The 18,701-nt window shown below is 31.2% G+C and overlaps 3 protein-coding genes across 3 annotated transcripts in view; all 3 read left to right on the forward strand.

The window, feature by feature from the left end:
- The window catches only part of LOC119671504 (mucin-5AC-like), a 531,335-nt gene that overhangs the window by 436,397 nt on the left and 76,237 nt on the right, over nucleotides 1-18,701 (forward strand). The gene's annotated exons all lie outside the window — the stretch shown is intronic.
- LOC119673374 (GATA zinc finger domain-containing protein 10-like) lies at nucleotides 2,978-4,378 on the forward strand. The gene is made up of 3 exons (XM_038084637.1): nucleotides 2,978-4,034; nucleotides 4,093-4,214; nucleotides 4,363-4,378. Exons 1-3 carry the CDS (start codon nucleotides 3,090-3,092, stop codon nucleotides 4,376-4,378), a joined length of 1,083 nt encoding a protein of 360 aa, XP_037940565.1. The 5' UTR covers nucleotides 2,978-3,089.
- LOC119671509 (ribosomal protein S6 kinase 2 beta) lies at nucleotides 6,250-10,947 on the forward strand. Its single transcript, XM_038082180.1, has 3 exons — nucleotides 6,250-6,286; nucleotides 6,352-8,422; nucleotides 9,963-10,947. The coding sequence occupies exons 2-3, from the start codon at nucleotides 6,472-6,474 to the stop codon at nucleotides 10,544-10,546; spliced, it is 2,535 nt and encodes an 844-aa protein (XP_037938108.1). The 5' UTR covers nucleotides 6,250-6,286; nucleotides 6,352-6,471; the 3' UTR covers nucleotides 10,547-10,947.

Raw genomic sequence — 18,701 nt, forward strand, 5'->3', positions numbered from 1 at the left:
GAATTGGTACATCTATACATATATATTTTCAACTTCAATTAATGGTAAAAAATTATATGATGCAGTGAATATTGATATATTGATGATTAGTTAATTTAAGTGTCGACAGAGCTTCCTCTGTGGTCCAAGTACCCCAAATCTAAGTTACCGAACAATCTAGTTTTCCGAACTAAGCCTGCGGCGGCTTGATAAAAGAAAATGTTCTGTATGACAGATTCTGTAAGTTAGAATTTGTTGTCAGGTTCCATCAGTCATGTTCTTTTCAATAGTAAACTAGTTTTTAGTGCTTCGCTAGACTAATCCGCCCAGCCATTTAACTAGAAAAGTGTTTACTTTTTCTCTTGTTTTTATAAGTATTTCATATACCCTGTTCGTGTACATATGCCATTCGTTCGATCTTAAAAGAAATAAAATACCATGATATATACTATAATTTATCAAATCACTATGCCAAAGTAGTAAGTTCTAAATATACACATATCACTGAGTAAAATGTAAGTACTTAAAATAAAGGAATGTGTGCCATATTCCAAATTTGGAGCCAAGAAGTCATTAAGATTAGGTACAGTTGATACAGGGATTTTACATTTTTTCTTCTGATTCGATCGACCAGAAAATTTTCCTTTGGTATGTTATGAATAGTGAACATTATACTCTGTTTGATTTTGTCCTAAAGGAAAAATAAAAAGTTATCAGTGTCCAATAATACAATTTTTTGTTTTACATAGAGTAAAATTACATTATTTTAAGTGTCATATTTAAAGTTGCGTTGACATTTTTATAGTATATCTTAATTTTATACTAATATCAAGAAAAATAATTCTCATGAGCTTTAAACAACCGTTTTTATAAAAAGTTCGCATAGCAGAAATCAAACTGTTCAGCAAATTATTTTAATATAAAATTGTGATATATACATAATATATCTGATTCTTTTAATACAAGATTTTGATATTAGCTTTAAACAACCGTTTTTATAAAAAGTTCGCATACCAGAAATGAAATTGTTCAGCAAATTATTTTAATATAAGATTGTGATATATACATTTACCTTTGTTTTTTGTTCAATTAGTTCATCATGTTGTAGTGGATTACTGAAGATGGTTTCGCCTTTTACATGTGTAACTTAAATCGCTTATATCAGGCGTTACTTATTATATTAGGCATACATTTAATAGATATAGCTATTGATAGGCTATTAGGACTGATCGTACCGGCATTTAACGTTATTTAAACGTTCAAAATACCAACAAATATGGTTAGTGATCTCATAATTACCTGAAGGCACTAGATAAAGATCTCTTTGTTATTATAATTGACATAACTGAAATTAAATAAACTCTTACGGAATTAGTGTATATTATTTCAGATTATTTCAAAATTAAAAAACTTATAAAAACTGGAATACAGTACAATAAAACTTAACGATCAGATAAAAACTAAATACCAATAAAGTGTACGAATTATGGATATAAAGTACTGCTATGGCTAATTACAAATAATACATTTTTGGTTTCTTAAATATAACAGAAAAAAAATTAGGTAGTGGTGAAGAGAAGTAGGAGAAACCATAACTTTTGCAATAGTTGTTTAAGAAAATATTCGGATCATTCAATAGGAAGTGTTAAAATCTTAATAGTGATCTTAATCTTAATAGTGTTCGCTATATATCTTATCTGTGCCCTAAAACTTCTGTACTTCTGTAAAACTTCTGTACAATAGAAAAAAAATTTGCTGAATTTAAATGGACTTGGCGAAACCTTATACCTTGCAGCAGCTATTTGAACAGTTATTTTACTGGTACATATTTTAAGGTATTTTTTAAAAAAATTAGGAAATAATCTGTAAATAAGAGAAAGAGAAATAGGGGAATCCTTCATAACTCTTGTAGTACGTATTTGAACTGATTTACATCGTATAATATAAAACTTATTTAACTATTTATTTAACTTATTTTTGAAATTTAAGATATTTATTTAAAAAAATTGGAAAATCTGTTAATAATATAAAGGAAGCTATTGGAAATCTTGCAGTGACTTACAACCGATCTATATCCTATCTGTGTTCTAAAACTTTTGTACTTATTCTTTATACTTAAAAATACCTTAGAAAAAAAGAAATAATACCTTTTTTCTAATACCTTAGAAAAAAAGATACGAAAAAAGTCTATTAAGGATAAAGAGAAATAGAGGGTGTCTTAAATCTCATAGTATCTGTTTACGGCTGTGTGCGAGTTCGAGTAAATTGGAAATGGGAAATAATGGATTATAGGGAAATAGTAAATTATGTCGGTATGGCGGTAAATGTTGGTATTTACCAGAATTTTGAGTGGGCTAATTTAGTTAAAAATTAGGTAAATTAGGTGCTAATTTACCTCAATTTACTTGAACTTGCACACGACCTAAATAAGTATTCTCTTGGTCCATATCCGACCTATTATTTAAAACTTTTATATCGCATTAATTCTTCAAAATTAAAGTATTTATTTATAAGGAAAATTCGGATTTCCTGTAATCCAAAGTTTCGGTGCCGCAAAAACGACGCTAATTCCATAATATTTTCTTTTGATCTAATGTAATAGTTTCCCTTGTGTTGACTTGTGGTTTTGGACATTAAGTGCTAATGGTAATTTAGTTCCAGCAACCAGCAATAAATTTCAAGCCAGTTTGTTACTCAACTACTTCGGTTACTAATTAACGAGATTTATTTGCAATTATATTAAGAAATAAATATCAATACTTAAATAGGATTTTCTTTTTTATTGCAATGTTCGTAAATTTGCTATTTAAAAAAAAAAATGATTAGGAAATAAACCATGAATTCCAAAGCCAGTCTCGCAAACTATGGTATTTGCTTTTTACGATTGAAAAGAAAATTAAATTTAGACATAAAACAGTAAAGATTAAAGTTTAATATTCAATTTATTAATGCAATTCGTGTTTCAACATATCTGCCCACAATTTTAATTGCAGCCAACAAATAACGGAAGCAAATATCAACCGGAAAACGATAAACTTAAATGAGCCACCATTAAAGTTGTTAACAACTTCAGGCAGCGCTGAAATCCAACCAGAAAAAAAAAATTAAAAATGACAGATAACAACAACAACATCAACAACAAAAACAGTAGTAATAGTAATGAAAGCAATAGCAACATAAACAGACAGTCAGCATCACCAGCGCGCACCATCGATTCACATGATTCCACCACGGGCAGCTTGGATACGATCGTCGATCGAAGTCTGAATCGTGAAGAAATGTTGCAGAAGAAAATCGAACAGAGCACAAATACAACAAATGCACAGCATCAGCATGACAGCCTTACGAACTCACAGATCTCGATGCTGCAACAGCAGAGCAGCAGCGAAGATGAAGTGCAACACAAGCCACAGCCGGCACAGCAGCAACATTTTGATGCACAAAATCATATATACTCGAGTCCAGTTTATGATCAGAAGCCGCCATTGAAACTGACGGCAGCAACATTGGTTGCAACAGTCGCTGCTGATGCTAAACATGTTGACGATCTGAAGAAACCAAAGTTGATTACGCATGAAGAGTTCCAGAAGCAGCTGCAAGAGGCAGTCGCCTCACGCGCCAACACAATCGATTCGCGCATTAGCAAAAAGCAGCGCTTCCCCCCGGAACTCATCAAAATCAAAGACGGCGATGGCAGCACTTCATCGCTGACCAGCAGCAAATCGAAGCGTTCACGCAAATCATTACCCAGCAGCGCCTGCTGTTCCGCATTTCCGCTGCAAATTGTGCTGGGCAGCTTGCAACTGGTACTGGCCATTTCGCTTGTGGCATTGGGTTCACTACTAATAGTGCGTGAGGCGGCTCTATCAACAGCCGGTTGTGGCATTTGGACTGGCTTGATAGCTGCGGTTACTGGTTCATTGGGCGTGGTCAGCATGCGTAAAACGCAAACTGCATTTCTGGCATTGAGTTTGGTTTGCATAGCGACAAGCACCCTGGCGCTGGCCATTTCTGGTGTTGGTCTTTCAAGAGACTTAAATCGTATGGAAGAGGAGGTAAGTCTTCGGTTATTTATACAATTTGTGTTATAATAAATGAATATATTTTCTATAGTTCGAACTTTTGAATTCCAACAGTGAAGTCTCCGCTGCGTGTGGACTGATTTTTACGCTCTTTTTGCACTTCGTAGTTAGCATTGTGTCGGTTTACCGCTGCGCCCTACAAATCTGTTCAAGGTAAGTACAGCATTAAGATTATTGCATAATGGAAACCAATGGCGTCTGTTTTTTAAAAAAAATTTTTAATATTTAATTAATTTCTATTTATAATTTTTATTAAGTATTAATGTTTCTATGCATAAGTTTTATAAATAACTTTATGTAGGACACAATTCTTCTGAATACTTGAAGTAATTTGGGAAGTGCCAGTACCTTTGTAGTTTTTTGTAGAAGAATAAATCATTATTATTATTAAGACAATTCCAAACATAGAATGTGTTAAGTCCGAGACCCGTAGTGAAGTATTTAGTATTTCCACTGAAGTATTTACTTCACCATATCATCAATTGAGTAGAGGGATGGCTTACTAAAGAAATAATCTTTGTGTTCAACTCTGCCGTCTCTTCAAAGTAGAAATTTTGTATAGAGTTAACTCTTTGTTTGTAGAGAATCTGGTAGTGTCACTACAAATCTATAATCATTTTTTTAATCGCTTTATTTTTACATCTTCTTTTGAATTTAAGAGAAGGTAGAATTTTATTTATTACTTTACATAACCTCACTTATGAAATTGGGTCTTATACTTATTTTATTTTTATTTTGTATATAATAACACATCGCTTATTAATGGTAAAAATCGCTTTTGTGGTAACCATCTATTATCTATTGACACATTTATATTACCAAGCACTGCATACCATGTGTTTGCACAAGCACAAGCGGAAGAAACACCTAGGAGGAGATTTCATGGTTACAAGAGTCCTAGACTTGGAAAGTTAGACTCTATATTGTCTTTCACTAAATAATCGGACTTGGAGAAACACTCTAATCCGACTAAGCGGCACAATAGATTTTTTAAATTTAACACTGCGCCCTAGAGATCAATGGTGCCCTCTTCTTCAATTTGAGATATCTAATGGTAATCTAATATCCTCCATGTTTTGTATTATTTTGAAGTTTTATTTTTTCATTCAATGTTAGATATTAATATTATATTATGTAAAAATCGTAAACAAATTTCATACGCCCGTCAATTACTATTGGAGTTGGAGCTCAAGTATAATCCAGCCGCAATTTATATGTTGGTTTTAATTAACATAAGTATATGTTAATTAACATATGTTTCTCTGGGATCAAATCTAAAGTTATAGGCTTTCCATTTTTCAAGACTGGGAAAAAAATTAAAGGTATAGGCTTTTCATTTTTCAAGTTGGAACAAAATATATAATATATTGTACTTTCTGTCTATGTTTACAAAGCATACTGAAATCAAAAGCGTGTTAAAGTAATTGAGAATGTCCAGCTTTTTTCTTTACACTTGAAATTATTAACAGTTATAGCCATTATTGCATACAAATAATTAGTAAATTATTATTTAAACTGATCAATATAATTGCTTATTTTCTATTTGCTAATTTTACAAAAAAAAACTTTATTTATTTTTAAGACACTAATATTATGTTAAATTTTATCAATATATCTTAGTAAAAATTTTGTATATTTTTCATGAAAATGTACATTATTTCTACATATTTGTACAGTTAATTGTGTTAGTATAAACGTACTTTTTATATGTTTGAGCATGTTTCGTGATTTTATGAAAGATTTCAAAATAAACCATATATATGTCATATATATATCTTGTTTACGGTATTTTTTAAGTATAACATTTTTAGCCATGACTGTAGAAATATTCATTAAAGTAAGCAATAGCAGAGCTTATATGAGCTTTATGAGCACACCATTTAAAGTAAAAGTAATATAAAATTTTATATTTCATCCATTTACCCACCAAAATCCAATTAATTACAAGCTTAAACAAGGCATGCAGCATTTTTTAAGTTTATATTAATTACTTTTGATTGGTAATGCTGGCCACTTTGGTCGTGGCGAATTCAATTCGCCTCACTTGTTTTTGTTTTTATCTGTCACTGTCATTTTCATTCTGTTTTTTTTGCTGATTAACATACGCGTACGCATAGAAAATGAGTAAAAATTTGATGAAAAACATGAAATATGTGAAAAATATATAAAATTTTATAATAGTTTTGCGCGTTAACAGTGATATGTAAATAATATAACAATAAAATGTAAGAATTGTGTTGCTTTGTTAAAAAATTGTGCAATAAATAAACAAAATTTCCAATTCCAATAGGCGACTTCCGTGAACGCCAATTACCAAAAATTTGAGTGAAATTTTCTAAATTTCTCTTGTTCATATCTTAATAAGACAGCAAAAACGTTTAAAAACGCTACTAGAGCAGCGACCAGTGCAATGCCACTGGCTGATTTGAATAAAGACTTACGGCAGCTGGGTGTAACCAGTAACAATAGCGCCCACAATAATAATGGCACGCAGCGTATGCAGATTACTTCGTCTGGATGTAGCAGCTTGGCTGTTACTCCAATGGAACATACGCCCACTGATGAAGAGGGTGGCGTTACGACGGTGACGTCATCGCAGCGCAGACAGCAACAGCATCACCAACAACAAAAACTGCAGCAAGTGCAGCAAACAGCACTGCAGGCAGCGCTAGAGCAGCATCACATATCGCCAACACCAGGTGACTCCTCAGAACTAATGGAGTTAAGTGATTCAGAAGGTTATACATGTGCTGTTGGCGATGCCAATTTAAGAGAAAATGAGTTTGAGTTGCGTGAAGTCGTTAAGGAAGGTCACGACAAGGCCGACCCTTCACAGTTTGAATTGTTACGTGTACTCGGTGAAGGTAGTTTTGGCAAAGTTTTCCTTGTGCGCAAAATTGTTGGTAAAGATGCGGGCACATTGTACGCCATGAAAGTTCTGAAAAAAGCAACCTTGAAGGTCAAGGACCGAGTACGTAGCACAAACGAGCGTAAAATTTTAGCGGATGTAGGTCACGCTTTCATAGTAAAGTTACATTATGCCTTTCAAACTCCTGGCAAATTGTATTTGATATTAGATTTCCTACGTGGAGGCGATCTATTCACACGTCTCTCTAAGGAAGTTATGTTCACCGAGGAAGACGTCAAATTCTATTTAGCTGAACTCGCGCTCGCCCTGAATCATCTACATACCTTGGGAATTATATACAGAGATTTGAAACCTGAAAATATACTACTAGATGAGCATGGTCACATAGCGTTAACAGATTTTGGACTGTCTAAGCAACCACTCGACGGTTCCAAAACGTATAGTTTTTGTGGGACAGTAGAGTATATGGCACCTGAAATAGTTAATCGTAAAGGACATGACTTTGCTGCAGATTGGTGGTCTTTTGGCGTAGTTATGTATGAAATGTTAACAGGTAACCTACCGTTTCATGGCCAGACCAGGCAAGAAACAATGAATCAGATATTACGCTCCAAGTTGGGTATGCCCGAAAATCTGTCGCCGGAAGCACAATCATTATTGCGTGCACTTTTTAAACGCAATCCACAGAATCGGCTTGGTGCTGGTGAACAGGGTATCTTGGATATAAAGGCACATTGTTTTTTTGATACAATTGATTGGTTGGGTTTGGAACGTAAGGATGTGCGGCCGCCATTCATACCAGCAGTTTCGAGGGACGATGCATTTTATTTCGATGTTGAGTACACTTCTAAATCGCCACGTGATTCACCTGGTGGCCCAATATCTGCATCGGCACATGAAATATTTCGTGGTTTCAGTTTTGTGGCACCAGTTTTGCTGGATCAAACATTGTCACCAAATAATTCAAGTGCCCACTCGCCTATATTACCTATAGCGCATACGCCACGCAGTTTACCAGGTGTGTTGCCTGGTAGCTTTCATGCAGATTACAATCTACTGCAGGAACTGGGGCGTGGCACGTTTTCCGTTTGCCGTTTATGTGAGAATCGTTCAACGAAGAAGCATTTTGCTGTGAAAATTATTGAAAAAGCAGCAGTAGTCGCATGCTCCGCTTCGGCGGATTGTTGGGAAGAAGTTGAGATATTGTTACGCTATGGCAATCATCCGAATATTGTGACTTTGTTCTCTGTGTACGAGGACACAACGTCAGCTTATTTGGTTATGGAACTGTTGAAGGGAGGTGAACTGTTGGATCGGATTTTGGCTGTGGGACAAATGTGTGAGAGTGAGGCGAGTGCTGTGTTGCGTACTGTGGTTTCCGCTGTGGCTTACTTGCATGAACATGGGGTTGTGCATAGAGATTTAAAACCTTCAAATATGATATATGCTAGTATGAGACAGACTCCAGAAACTTTAAAGTTATGTGATTTAGGTAAGTACTGGAATGATCTTAAAAAAATTAATATGGTAAGAGTTAATGCTCAAATAGAAGAAATACTTCTTTTTCTTTTAAATATTTCATGATTGAACGATTAGTTAAAAGAATTACATATTTTCCTTTTATACCTTGAGAGTCCGTTGGGAGCAAAAAGTTCTTCAGTTATTAGCTACTGAAATCACCGCAGTGAGCAATTTTTTTATATCAAACTATAATATAGAAAATGGATGCGCAGTATATTCTTACTTAGTGATATCGCCATCATAATTGTTTAAAGTAAGCAAGTGGGTTGCTTGCTTGCTTAACTCACATTATTATAAAGAAGAATTGAAGTAGTTCTATTGAAGATATTAACTACATGATATTATGTTCATAGTCGTGCTTTTGCAGATCGAAACAGCATTTTTACGTTATCCGGAAATAGTTGCAATTCGTTACAGTGACAATAACTATTTCAGATGTTCACTAAACATACTTACTTACTTACTGCTGTCCTTCTCTCTCATAGTGAAACATACAGTTCTGTCCTAAATAGAGACATCTTTATTAATTATTCAAGAGTGAAAATCCTAGCTTAACTTGTATATATTCAAATATTATACGTGAGAAAAATCATATATTTTGATTAAATAGTTTTTGACTTATCAAATATAGCTACTTTAATATTGATTCTTTTAAATCTTGTAATTCATTTATTAGTTTATAAACCAAGTATTTGGAGGACTTGTATTTGAAAAATTATAGTTAATATCTACTCAGTGAGCAAATCTTTTAAATTAGATTATTTAAAAAAAGAACTACTACTCAAAATCCTCACGTTTGGCGTTTTTTGAAAAATATATATTAGGTTAGGTTAGGTTATAGCGGCGATCCCAAGGGGATCCACTTAGGCCTATAGGCCCATTGTGATACCCTATTATTTAGAAAAAATATATATTAATATAATAAATAATGAGTAGTCATCTTGGCTGGCATTAGTAGTACCTGCATCTTCAATATTTCACAGCGTTGAAGAGTTATGTTATTATAACTAGCTGTTCTGTTATAGACAGATTTAATTTATATATTATACCTAGGTGTAAGTTAAGTCTTACTGAATATGTATAACGTAGTACTATATTCTAGTAGATAATACGCTTTTGAATTAATTATTCAGCACCTTTTAACGATTGTTTCGTTAAGTAGCTGACAGGTTTAGACAAGTTTCTAGCACATCCTGCCACTGCGTCGCTTTAATATAAACGCGAAAACATAAATTAATCTACAGGTGAGGTTAGGTTAACATTTTTACTTGGAAACATCTATTATCCATTGTGGTACCGTTAACAAGTTCAATATTTTCCATACTAGAAGATACTTCCAACATTTCTTAAGGCATTTAAAAATTAATTAACAACTTTTGTGATTTATGTTTTATTGTTGTTTTATCCTTTCTTTTCCGTAATTAAAAGACTCCAAGGTTTTTACTTTTAATCTGTTAGTCCTACTAAATATGTCTGTTCATTGATCAATTATATTCCCTTCTTAATCTCAGGATTTGCTAAACAGTTGCGGGCAGATAATGGTTTGCTAATGACGCCTTGTTACACAGCAAATTTTGTAGCGCCCGAAGTATTAAAACGACAAGGCTATGACTTAGCATGTGACATATGGTCATTAGGAGTTTTACTATACATAATGTTATCGGGTCGCACACCCTTTGCATCGACACCGAATGATTCACCAGATGTGATATTGAAGCGTATTGGCTCAGGCCACATTGATTTTAGTACGACACGTTGGACCTTAGTTAATCCACCAGTAAAAGAGTTATTGCGACAAATGCTGCATATTGTGCCTGAAAATAGACCGACAGCGTCTCAAATACTACAACACCCATGGCTCCAAGAGCAGTCTATGTCTACACTTAAGTTAACAGAATATGCTCTAAATGCACAAATGACGGGAAGCATACAGCAGAATACGAATTCAGTACGTGAAGCGACAATGGCGTTACGAGGTGCAGTCGATGCTACTTTCCGTGCTATTGCCATACCACAGGCCGCAAACGTTGGACCCGTGCAAATGTCTATGCTAGCCAAGCGACGTGCTAAAGATCGTGCTAATATGCATTCATAATCGTATGTGTAGATGCCGCCAGAATGGCAGCTCTTTAAATGCAGATGCATGCATTGCAACTTTACTTCTCCTAACTGACACAGATCCATTTTAATCAAAGAACTGCAAAGTCTACTGTGCTAAGCGGTAAAAAAATGCTATGGCTTTGCAGGCTATTGCTTGTTTTGAGCTCTATTTCTAGGCGCTGCTTCCTACTATCACTGATTTGACTTCCACATTACTACAACTTCGCGACATTCAAACTGTTGTTGTAATTCGTAAACAAGTTAATTATTTATTAATTTTTAGTCAGACTAATTATGTATATGTAAAGAGTACATAAAGCTTACATGAGAGTTACAAATTTAAATAATGTATTTTTATTGAAACTAAATTAAATTGTTGATTGTAATGCTGAACTTTTCTAAGAGTAATTAATCGCAAAAAAAATAAATTTTATTAAATATTATTATGAAAAAAAAATTAAACCAAAAATTAAGAAATTAATAAAATTAAATTAAGTAGAAAAAGAATTAAAAGGTTGCAATTGTTATATTTCTTAAAACACAAAATCACTGTTGAAATCAAAATTGTAAATTGAAAAAACAACAATAATATTTATTAAATATATTATAAACACAAAAAAAAAACTATATATAAAAATGTATATACGTAAAGCATCAAGTGATTTTAATTGGCACTGTTTTATATTGCATGGCGCACGATAAACAGCTTAAGTCATGGAACCATGCTATCGTGTGGACTGGCGGAGTTTAAAGGATTAAGACGTTAAGAGCTTATAACTCGATTAGAGTAAAAATGTTTTTTTTTTTTTGTACGAAAAATCCTTAACATCATATATTAAAGCAATTAAGTTATACATTGAAAATGTTACATTAAAAGTGCTAGCTAACTGCACTAAAAACATTACGTTACGAGCTTCTAACTAAATTAGAGTGTATATGTTTGTTTTATTTTTTTTTTTTCTTAAAAAAAAATCCTAAACATCATACACTGAAGTAATTATTTTATACATTAAAAATGTCGCATTCAAAGTGCTAGCTAGCTGCACTAAAAATATAATAAGGATAAGAAAAAATTTTTAACAGACTAGCTTAGTTCTTAAAGAGTGGTTGATAAAACCACTTCATAACCGTGATGCTGTGGATTTTGTCAAATTATTATTTTAACATACTTTTGCAGTGTTTCTCAATCTTTTTTGTGATATGCTGAACTAAAAGTTTTTTAAAAAAATTCCCGTTCCAATACATAGCAGACACAAGGAACCATTCAGAAAGTTAAATTAGACATGACTGTATACTTATCCATCTTACGTAAATGGATTCTAGTGTTCGTATTATTCGAGTTATTTGTTGTTCAAATTATTCCGTGAATACAAATGTCCATACTTAAAATACAATCATTTCCATCAACTATAAATAATAGTTAATAGTTTTCTAATTTGTTTCAAAATGATAAGAGTAGGTATCATAAAGTATGAAGACATATGCAAACTATATGAGAATTATAATTTTTTTAATTTGAAAGCAAATTACAAATATTCGTTTGATACAAAATGGATATTTACACTGTTGACATGTGAACATGTTATGAGATGTGACACAGTGCTCATATTCCAATAAACTCACCATTGGAAAAATCCGTAGACGAACAGAACTTATCCGCAGCCACTGCACCCTGGCTAGCTCTTGCAATTAATAACAATCCATCAGTACAATATCTTTTGCTGGTAATATATATATAGACCTTTCCTACCAATTTATCAGTGCCAAGTAACAAATTATATATTGTTTAAAACAAAAACAAATACAAACGAAAAAACAAATTGTAATACATATTTTATTATAAAATAAAAGATTATAAAAAATAAAATATTCTATGCTAAGGTTTTCCAAAATGTTTGCTAGTAGTAGAGAGTAAGAACGATATTTTTAGACAAAGCTTGTAGAACGTACAAAGTATAGACTTAAAGAGCAGTAAAGACGCAATAAATATACTCAAAGCTTTTTAGCACCGTTTTTTTTTCCAAATGCAATAATTATTACAATAAATGAATAAATAATAATTTACATAAAAGAAATGTTTATTTGATATAAAAGCAGACCATGCTAATTCCTTAGAGAGAATCATTAAATGATTATTAATAAACGAGGATCGGGCAGGATATATTCTAGTAACGCACATGTCTTGAAATGAAATCATAGCATAGAATAAAATTTTAGTATAAAATGCCTAATTAATGCTAGTTAAAATTTTTATTATTATTTACGCATAATAACGTTAACTAACTATATATAAATAATATAATTATATACATATATATAAATCTTTTGTATGTATATACATTTATGTATGAATGAGTATTGCTGATGTAACAAATAAACTGCTATTTTACTACTATAAAAGAATATTTATTAAAAAGAATTTATATATAAATACATATATATAAACATTCAATAAAAAAAACTATATATATAATAATATAAATAGAAATTATTTAATATATTGAAATGAAAAAATTTATTAAATTAATTGTTAATAATGCACAAAAAAACTCTAATGGAGAAATCATATAAAAATGTTGAATTTAAAATGAATCCATAAATTATTAAGTGACTTGCATTGCATATATTAATAAGTGTTTCCAGCCAAATTTTGAAATATTGCCTACTCATTGTTTTTATCTATTTGCAAAATTCTAATTGGTTTTATTTAATCAAGTGTTTTCCGCATTCAGAGGCTTCTACTTATTCTGTGCTTGATGAAACGCGACTTAGTGTCTAAAGCACTTTTACTCAATAGTTTTTGGACCACTCCGTTGAATACTGATAATAAGTTATACAGAAGAATAAATAAAAGTATACTTTGAAACCCATCATAGTCCAAATATTCCGATAATTTGAGTCGTATATTGTCTAATTGTCCAAAAATACTGATTCTTTCAAATAATCCAAATATTCGGATATTTCAAACTGTCAGAATACTTGGAGTTTTTTAAATAGTCTAAGTATTCAAATTTTTTCACATATCCCTAATATTCGAAGATTTCAAATTATAGAAAGTGTGGCTATGTTTTTAATTCTTCAAATATTATATCCAATCAGAATATACGGATATGAGCAAATGGTTCATATATATGGATAGAGCAAATAGTCTGTATGAATGGATATGAGTAATTAGTTGGTTTAAACGGATATGAGAAAATAGTTCAAATATATGAGTCTAACCAAATAGTCTGGATGAGCAGTTGAAGTAGTGAAAGAGCTGATTCAGGTTTTTCGCTATATTCTAATAGTGCACATAGTCGAATAGTTATATGGATATTTCGCTATATTCACATATGTTTATCCAACTATTTAGTGTGTGCAGATATATGTGTACTTCCAACTATTTGATGCCTTTTTCGATTTGTAGTGTTTGAATATATATAATTAAATTATATTATAAAAAGGTTTATAAATATATAAATCGATGATAAAAATCAATTTTTATTCTGAAACTTCTTACTCCCAGTCAGAATTATAAAGTGGTTTGAAGTAAATATAACTTTTTTAAAATAAGTATTTTGTAATGACGCTACCTATTGGCAATACACATGAAGTGTTGTTCAGGTGTCTTCTTCAATGATGTTCTGCCAACATTTGTTGACATTCTTACGACATAGGTTTTGCATCTGAAGTATATGTGAGTAAATATCAAGTCTTGTCTTGAACTCGGTAAAACTTTCACCGATACGTTTCAACTGATAGACCAATTATATGGTGGTGATTCTCACAGCTCATTATGACAGGTGCTTTGGTTCAAAACTCATTTTCAACTATTAATTATTCTCTGTATTTACCTGATCTGGTACCGGATGGCATTTGCCTTTGAAAGGAATGCATTTTGTGGATATAAAAATCATTTGATGGGCTGGAAACAGTACGTTGGTGAAGAATCTAACTAGCAGACAAATGTAACAGTTAAGCATCTTCGTTACCAACGTAGGTAATTACTAGTAGTTGGGTGTGGCATCACTACAAATAAATATTTTTAAACTATTCTGTCTACCATAGACTCCATTTCGTAAATATTTGTTTTTGTGTATTATGCCAATTATTGTATATACTTGACGAATAGAATAGAATAGTCATTGCTGATATATGGTCTTAAAGAGCTGGACATATACCTACTAGCATTCTAGAATGCTAATGGATGTAATCCTGTTTTTTATTGAAATGCCTTTTGGATTTTAAAATACTTTTGGCCACAACTCTAATTTTTATTTAATTTTGAATAAAAAATTTTTAATTATTATTATTATTTTCAATATAACTGTTGGTCCATTTCCATTTAAAACTATAAAGTGGGACTGGGATGTATCTGTAAATCTTTAAAAATTTTATTTAAAAAAAAACCATTTGTTTTTCCTATTACTATGATTTAATGACAAGTCTATTAGAAGTAATTCAGAACTGTTGGTGCCGAAATTTATAATAGATTGTACCTATAACAAAGTTAATATATATGAACGATTGTTAGTAGAACAAAGGAAACATATAGTCGAGTAGTTGCAAGTGATATTAAATAAAAAATAAAGAGAATTTATTAACAAAACAATAAACAATTGAAAAGGAACAAAAACAAACAATAATAAATGTATTACATATTGTGATTGGCAAAAGGCGAAACCTGAAGTTATATATTATTATTTAATATTATTTACAGATTTCCTATATATAAACTTCAGTTGAAGACAAATACAAGAGTATTTATATATAACACAAAAATATTAATAATATGAAAAAATAGTCATTAAAAGCTACAAATTAAACCTTGAAAGTAATCGGTAAAGTCACAAATATTATTAACAATTTTATTTTACAACAAAACAAAACAAATAAAAATAAAATAAAAAATATATATCTTTCATTTTTGCATTTAGTATTTAAGGTTAATTAATTTATCTTTAATTATTATCAATTAATCAAATGTGTCAAAAATAAAATTTTAATCATCTTGTTAAATGTTAACTTGATTTGAGCCACAATTCACTCATTCATTATTCATTGTGTTGATACCAAAAATATGGAGTTTTAATGGTTATGCATTATTGTGTATTATTCCCTAACATTAATAGTATTTTTTACTGTATTATTAAACTAATTAAAATTATACCACTTTATTGATAATTATTGATGTGTATTTAAATTTATTATTCCAATTAACTTATTTAAATAAATTGCAAAAAAAATCTATAAACATAGTTCTTTTATATTAACAAATACATACAGAAAGACAAATACGTTGATATTTATTTAATAATAAATATAATATATATATTAATGTGTAATAAATATTAATACACATATACACAGTATATATTACATATTAATTGGAATAGTCAGAATCGGAAGCAACTTCGGTCTCCCATTACCCCAAAGTTGATGGTTGATGGTTTGAATTTATTATTTAATTATATACGATTTTTTTTTATAATTATCTCGGTTAATATAGCTAGCTATTGACGGTTGAAAAAAATTCTTTCGTACTGTTGACTTAATATATAAGTCAACGCCAGTCTTGACTGGATTTGGTGCACTCAAACAATATCTGGTTTCAAGATCAGTTTCTGAGGGGCGTTCAGTTAATGTAACGAATTAAAAAGTAATTGCATAAATAGATATACATCATTATTCAATGTAGTCCTTCAATCTGTTGGAAAAGGGATATTAGTCGTCCTTGGACACATGTCTGTAAGTTATTAGTCTTTACAGACAACCGAGTGCGGCTTATCCCGCTTAACATCCCGTTTACACTCTCTTTTACAAACAAGGGTTTTCCCAATTTCAAAACTCCTTCTTACTTTCTGCTTATAAGTACACCTAAATGACGCTACAGTCTGCCCATTACATCTGTTAATACCTCAACATCTGTTGATTGCAATGAAAGCAATAGCAGTGAGGTCGAATATTGACAAGAATCGACCGCCTTTCATACAGTGGTAGTTTTAACTTTAAGCCCATATTTGCACTGCAATAAAATACCTGGTATATCTGGAGATTTTAATATAAATTCGGCAGTCAGGATTGTATTGGTCCCACTAAGGTAAGGATATTTATATGTGTTAAACATCTACTTTTCATATTCGCGTCTATTTTGAAATTGCGCTCCAAGTGTAGATCTAACGTACTCCTCATAACATTGTCCATCATTTTATCTATTAATATTTCACTGCGTACTCAAATTTAAGCCTTACTATATTCTTCTATAAAATAAAAAATGTGGTCTGGACTATAGTTTTAGCATTAATACATGCTAATTCAATACTCTTTCTATATCGTCACTTCATCCTCCCTTGTTTGACACATTTCACCAACTAAAAAATCTGTATTAATAATTTATTTATTTAATTTTTATATAAATAAAAGCTTTATTGGTTCCAACCTTTAATTTTATAGTATAAAAAATAAATTAAGCTTTTTTATAAACCTTTTTTCTATTTATTTAGTAATTTAATAGATAAACTGTTATCAATGAATAGATAAAAAATTTAAAAATTTATTTTCACGCTAATACTGTTGGAATATTTACATTATGAGTTACTGGAGCATTTGTCATGGCTAAAGGTTAGAGTGAGTGCTGATAGTGATGGGATATTAACAGTTATGGGAAGCTTTGTACAATTTATTTTGCCTGTATACATTAGATAAGATAATTCGCTTACATTATAAATAAGTAAGTCTATATATAAGTAAATTGTTCTATGAAAAATGCATTATAACTTAACGTGTTAAAGCTGGGAATTATTCTTATCAAAAAACTGTTTGTGCGTTTTTTTATTGCATATTTACTTTCCGAATTATTCTATTTTATATGCCTGCAGTATTTAGAATGAAAGTAAGCACACGTTACTGTATGTTAGATATGTAATTTCATAGACAAATATATAATCTAAATTTATTTTGAAGAACTGTTGGTATGTGTTCGGTCAGCCCATTTATTTGTTTATGGTAGTTTTTATGGAAATTATTATTTAAAGACAAAATTGTTAAAAATTTTTAATAAGTACTTTTAACAAATCACATGGGAGATCACTCTAAAAATAGATAGGGTAGCCGTTCACAGTGTGAGAAAAATAAAGATTAGATAACTTGAACGACGTCAATAGCTTAAGTTCGAATAATTTGTAAGGAGATAAGGCAACAACTTAAGCAGAGTAAGAGTAGTCAACCAATTGAAAACTATTTAAACATTTAAAAAAACTTAAGATGCTTTTTAAAAGAAAGTTCTGTAATTGGCTTAAGTTTTATAGAAAGAGCGTCCCTGTCATGGGCTGTCCAGTTGGCAACCAGGACCCTTATAATCTGGCCCTGGTCAACCATCTTTGTCAATTATGATTCTCAAAACTGTGACGAAAATCATTGGATGAATAAATCAATCTCTAACTATGTTTTCCTATCATGTGCTAGACAGTGACAATCTCGTGTCCTCGCTCTGTGGCAAAAACTATTAAAGGCTAGGGTTTCCGAACCGACAATAAAATCTCAGCAAAACTTACTATAAGGCTGATATTTTTAACAGGCATATCAATGTTATTTATTCTTATTTAAGAGGTTACAGCTTGACTACAGAAGTCTTCTTCAGCATCATCCCATCTTGTCTTGCTTAATATAGGAAGATTTCAGATGTTTCGAATGATAGTTCATCTTTGGAATTATCTAAAATATCTCCATCGATTCTTCCTTTCTTGTATTTTAATTGTTTAATTTAATAAGATTTTAACAGCTATTTGCATCGGTAGTATAGGTTCAGTTCTTTCAGATGTTCCGTGTGAGTTCTTAAGGCACATTTTCCGTCTATATCATCTGCTTTGAAATTCTCTCCGATGTACATGTTAAATCTTCCTATCTTGTATTAAATTGTTTAATGTAGGAAAAAATTGACCACAGGTCATCTCGTCTGCAATTCCCCTGCTATATTTTTGTAATCAGGCACCCACCCAGACAAGAAAAATGTTGAACTGCGCCTTCTGTCTCTGTATTTTTAACGCTTTGAACTCAACCATGAACATTTGTTTATTTAATAATTTGAAGTTGACGCATAATAAAAAAATATGATTTATATTAAAATGTTTATGTCATAAACTGTTTTTATTAATAAAACTTTATGTTAG

Source organism: Teleopsis dalmanni, chromosome 1 (assembly GCF_002237135.1).
Source record: "Teleopsis dalmanni isolate 2A chromosome 1, ASM223713v2, whole genome shotgun sequence".
NCBI classification, from domain to species: domain Eukaryota; kingdom Metazoa; phylum Arthropoda; class Insecta; order Diptera; family Diopsidae; genus Teleopsis; species Teleopsis dalmanni.

Coding starts and splice junctions, on each gene's coding strand:
- LOC119673374 (XM_038084637.1), top strand. CDS start 3,090: ATGACAGATAACAACAACAACATCAACAACAAAAACAGTAGTAATAGT. Junction 4,035..4,092: donor TAAATCGTATGGAAGAGGAG/GTAAGTCTTCGG, acceptor TATTTTCTATAG/TTCGAACTTTTGAATTCCAA.
- LOC119671509 (XM_038082180.1), top strand. CDS start 6,472: ATGCCACTGGCTGATTTGAATAAAGACTTACGGCAGCTGGGTGTAACC. Junction 8,423..9,962: donor TTTAAAGTTATGTGATTTAG/GTAAGTACTGGA, acceptor TCTTAATCTCAG/GATTTGCTAAACAGTTGCGG.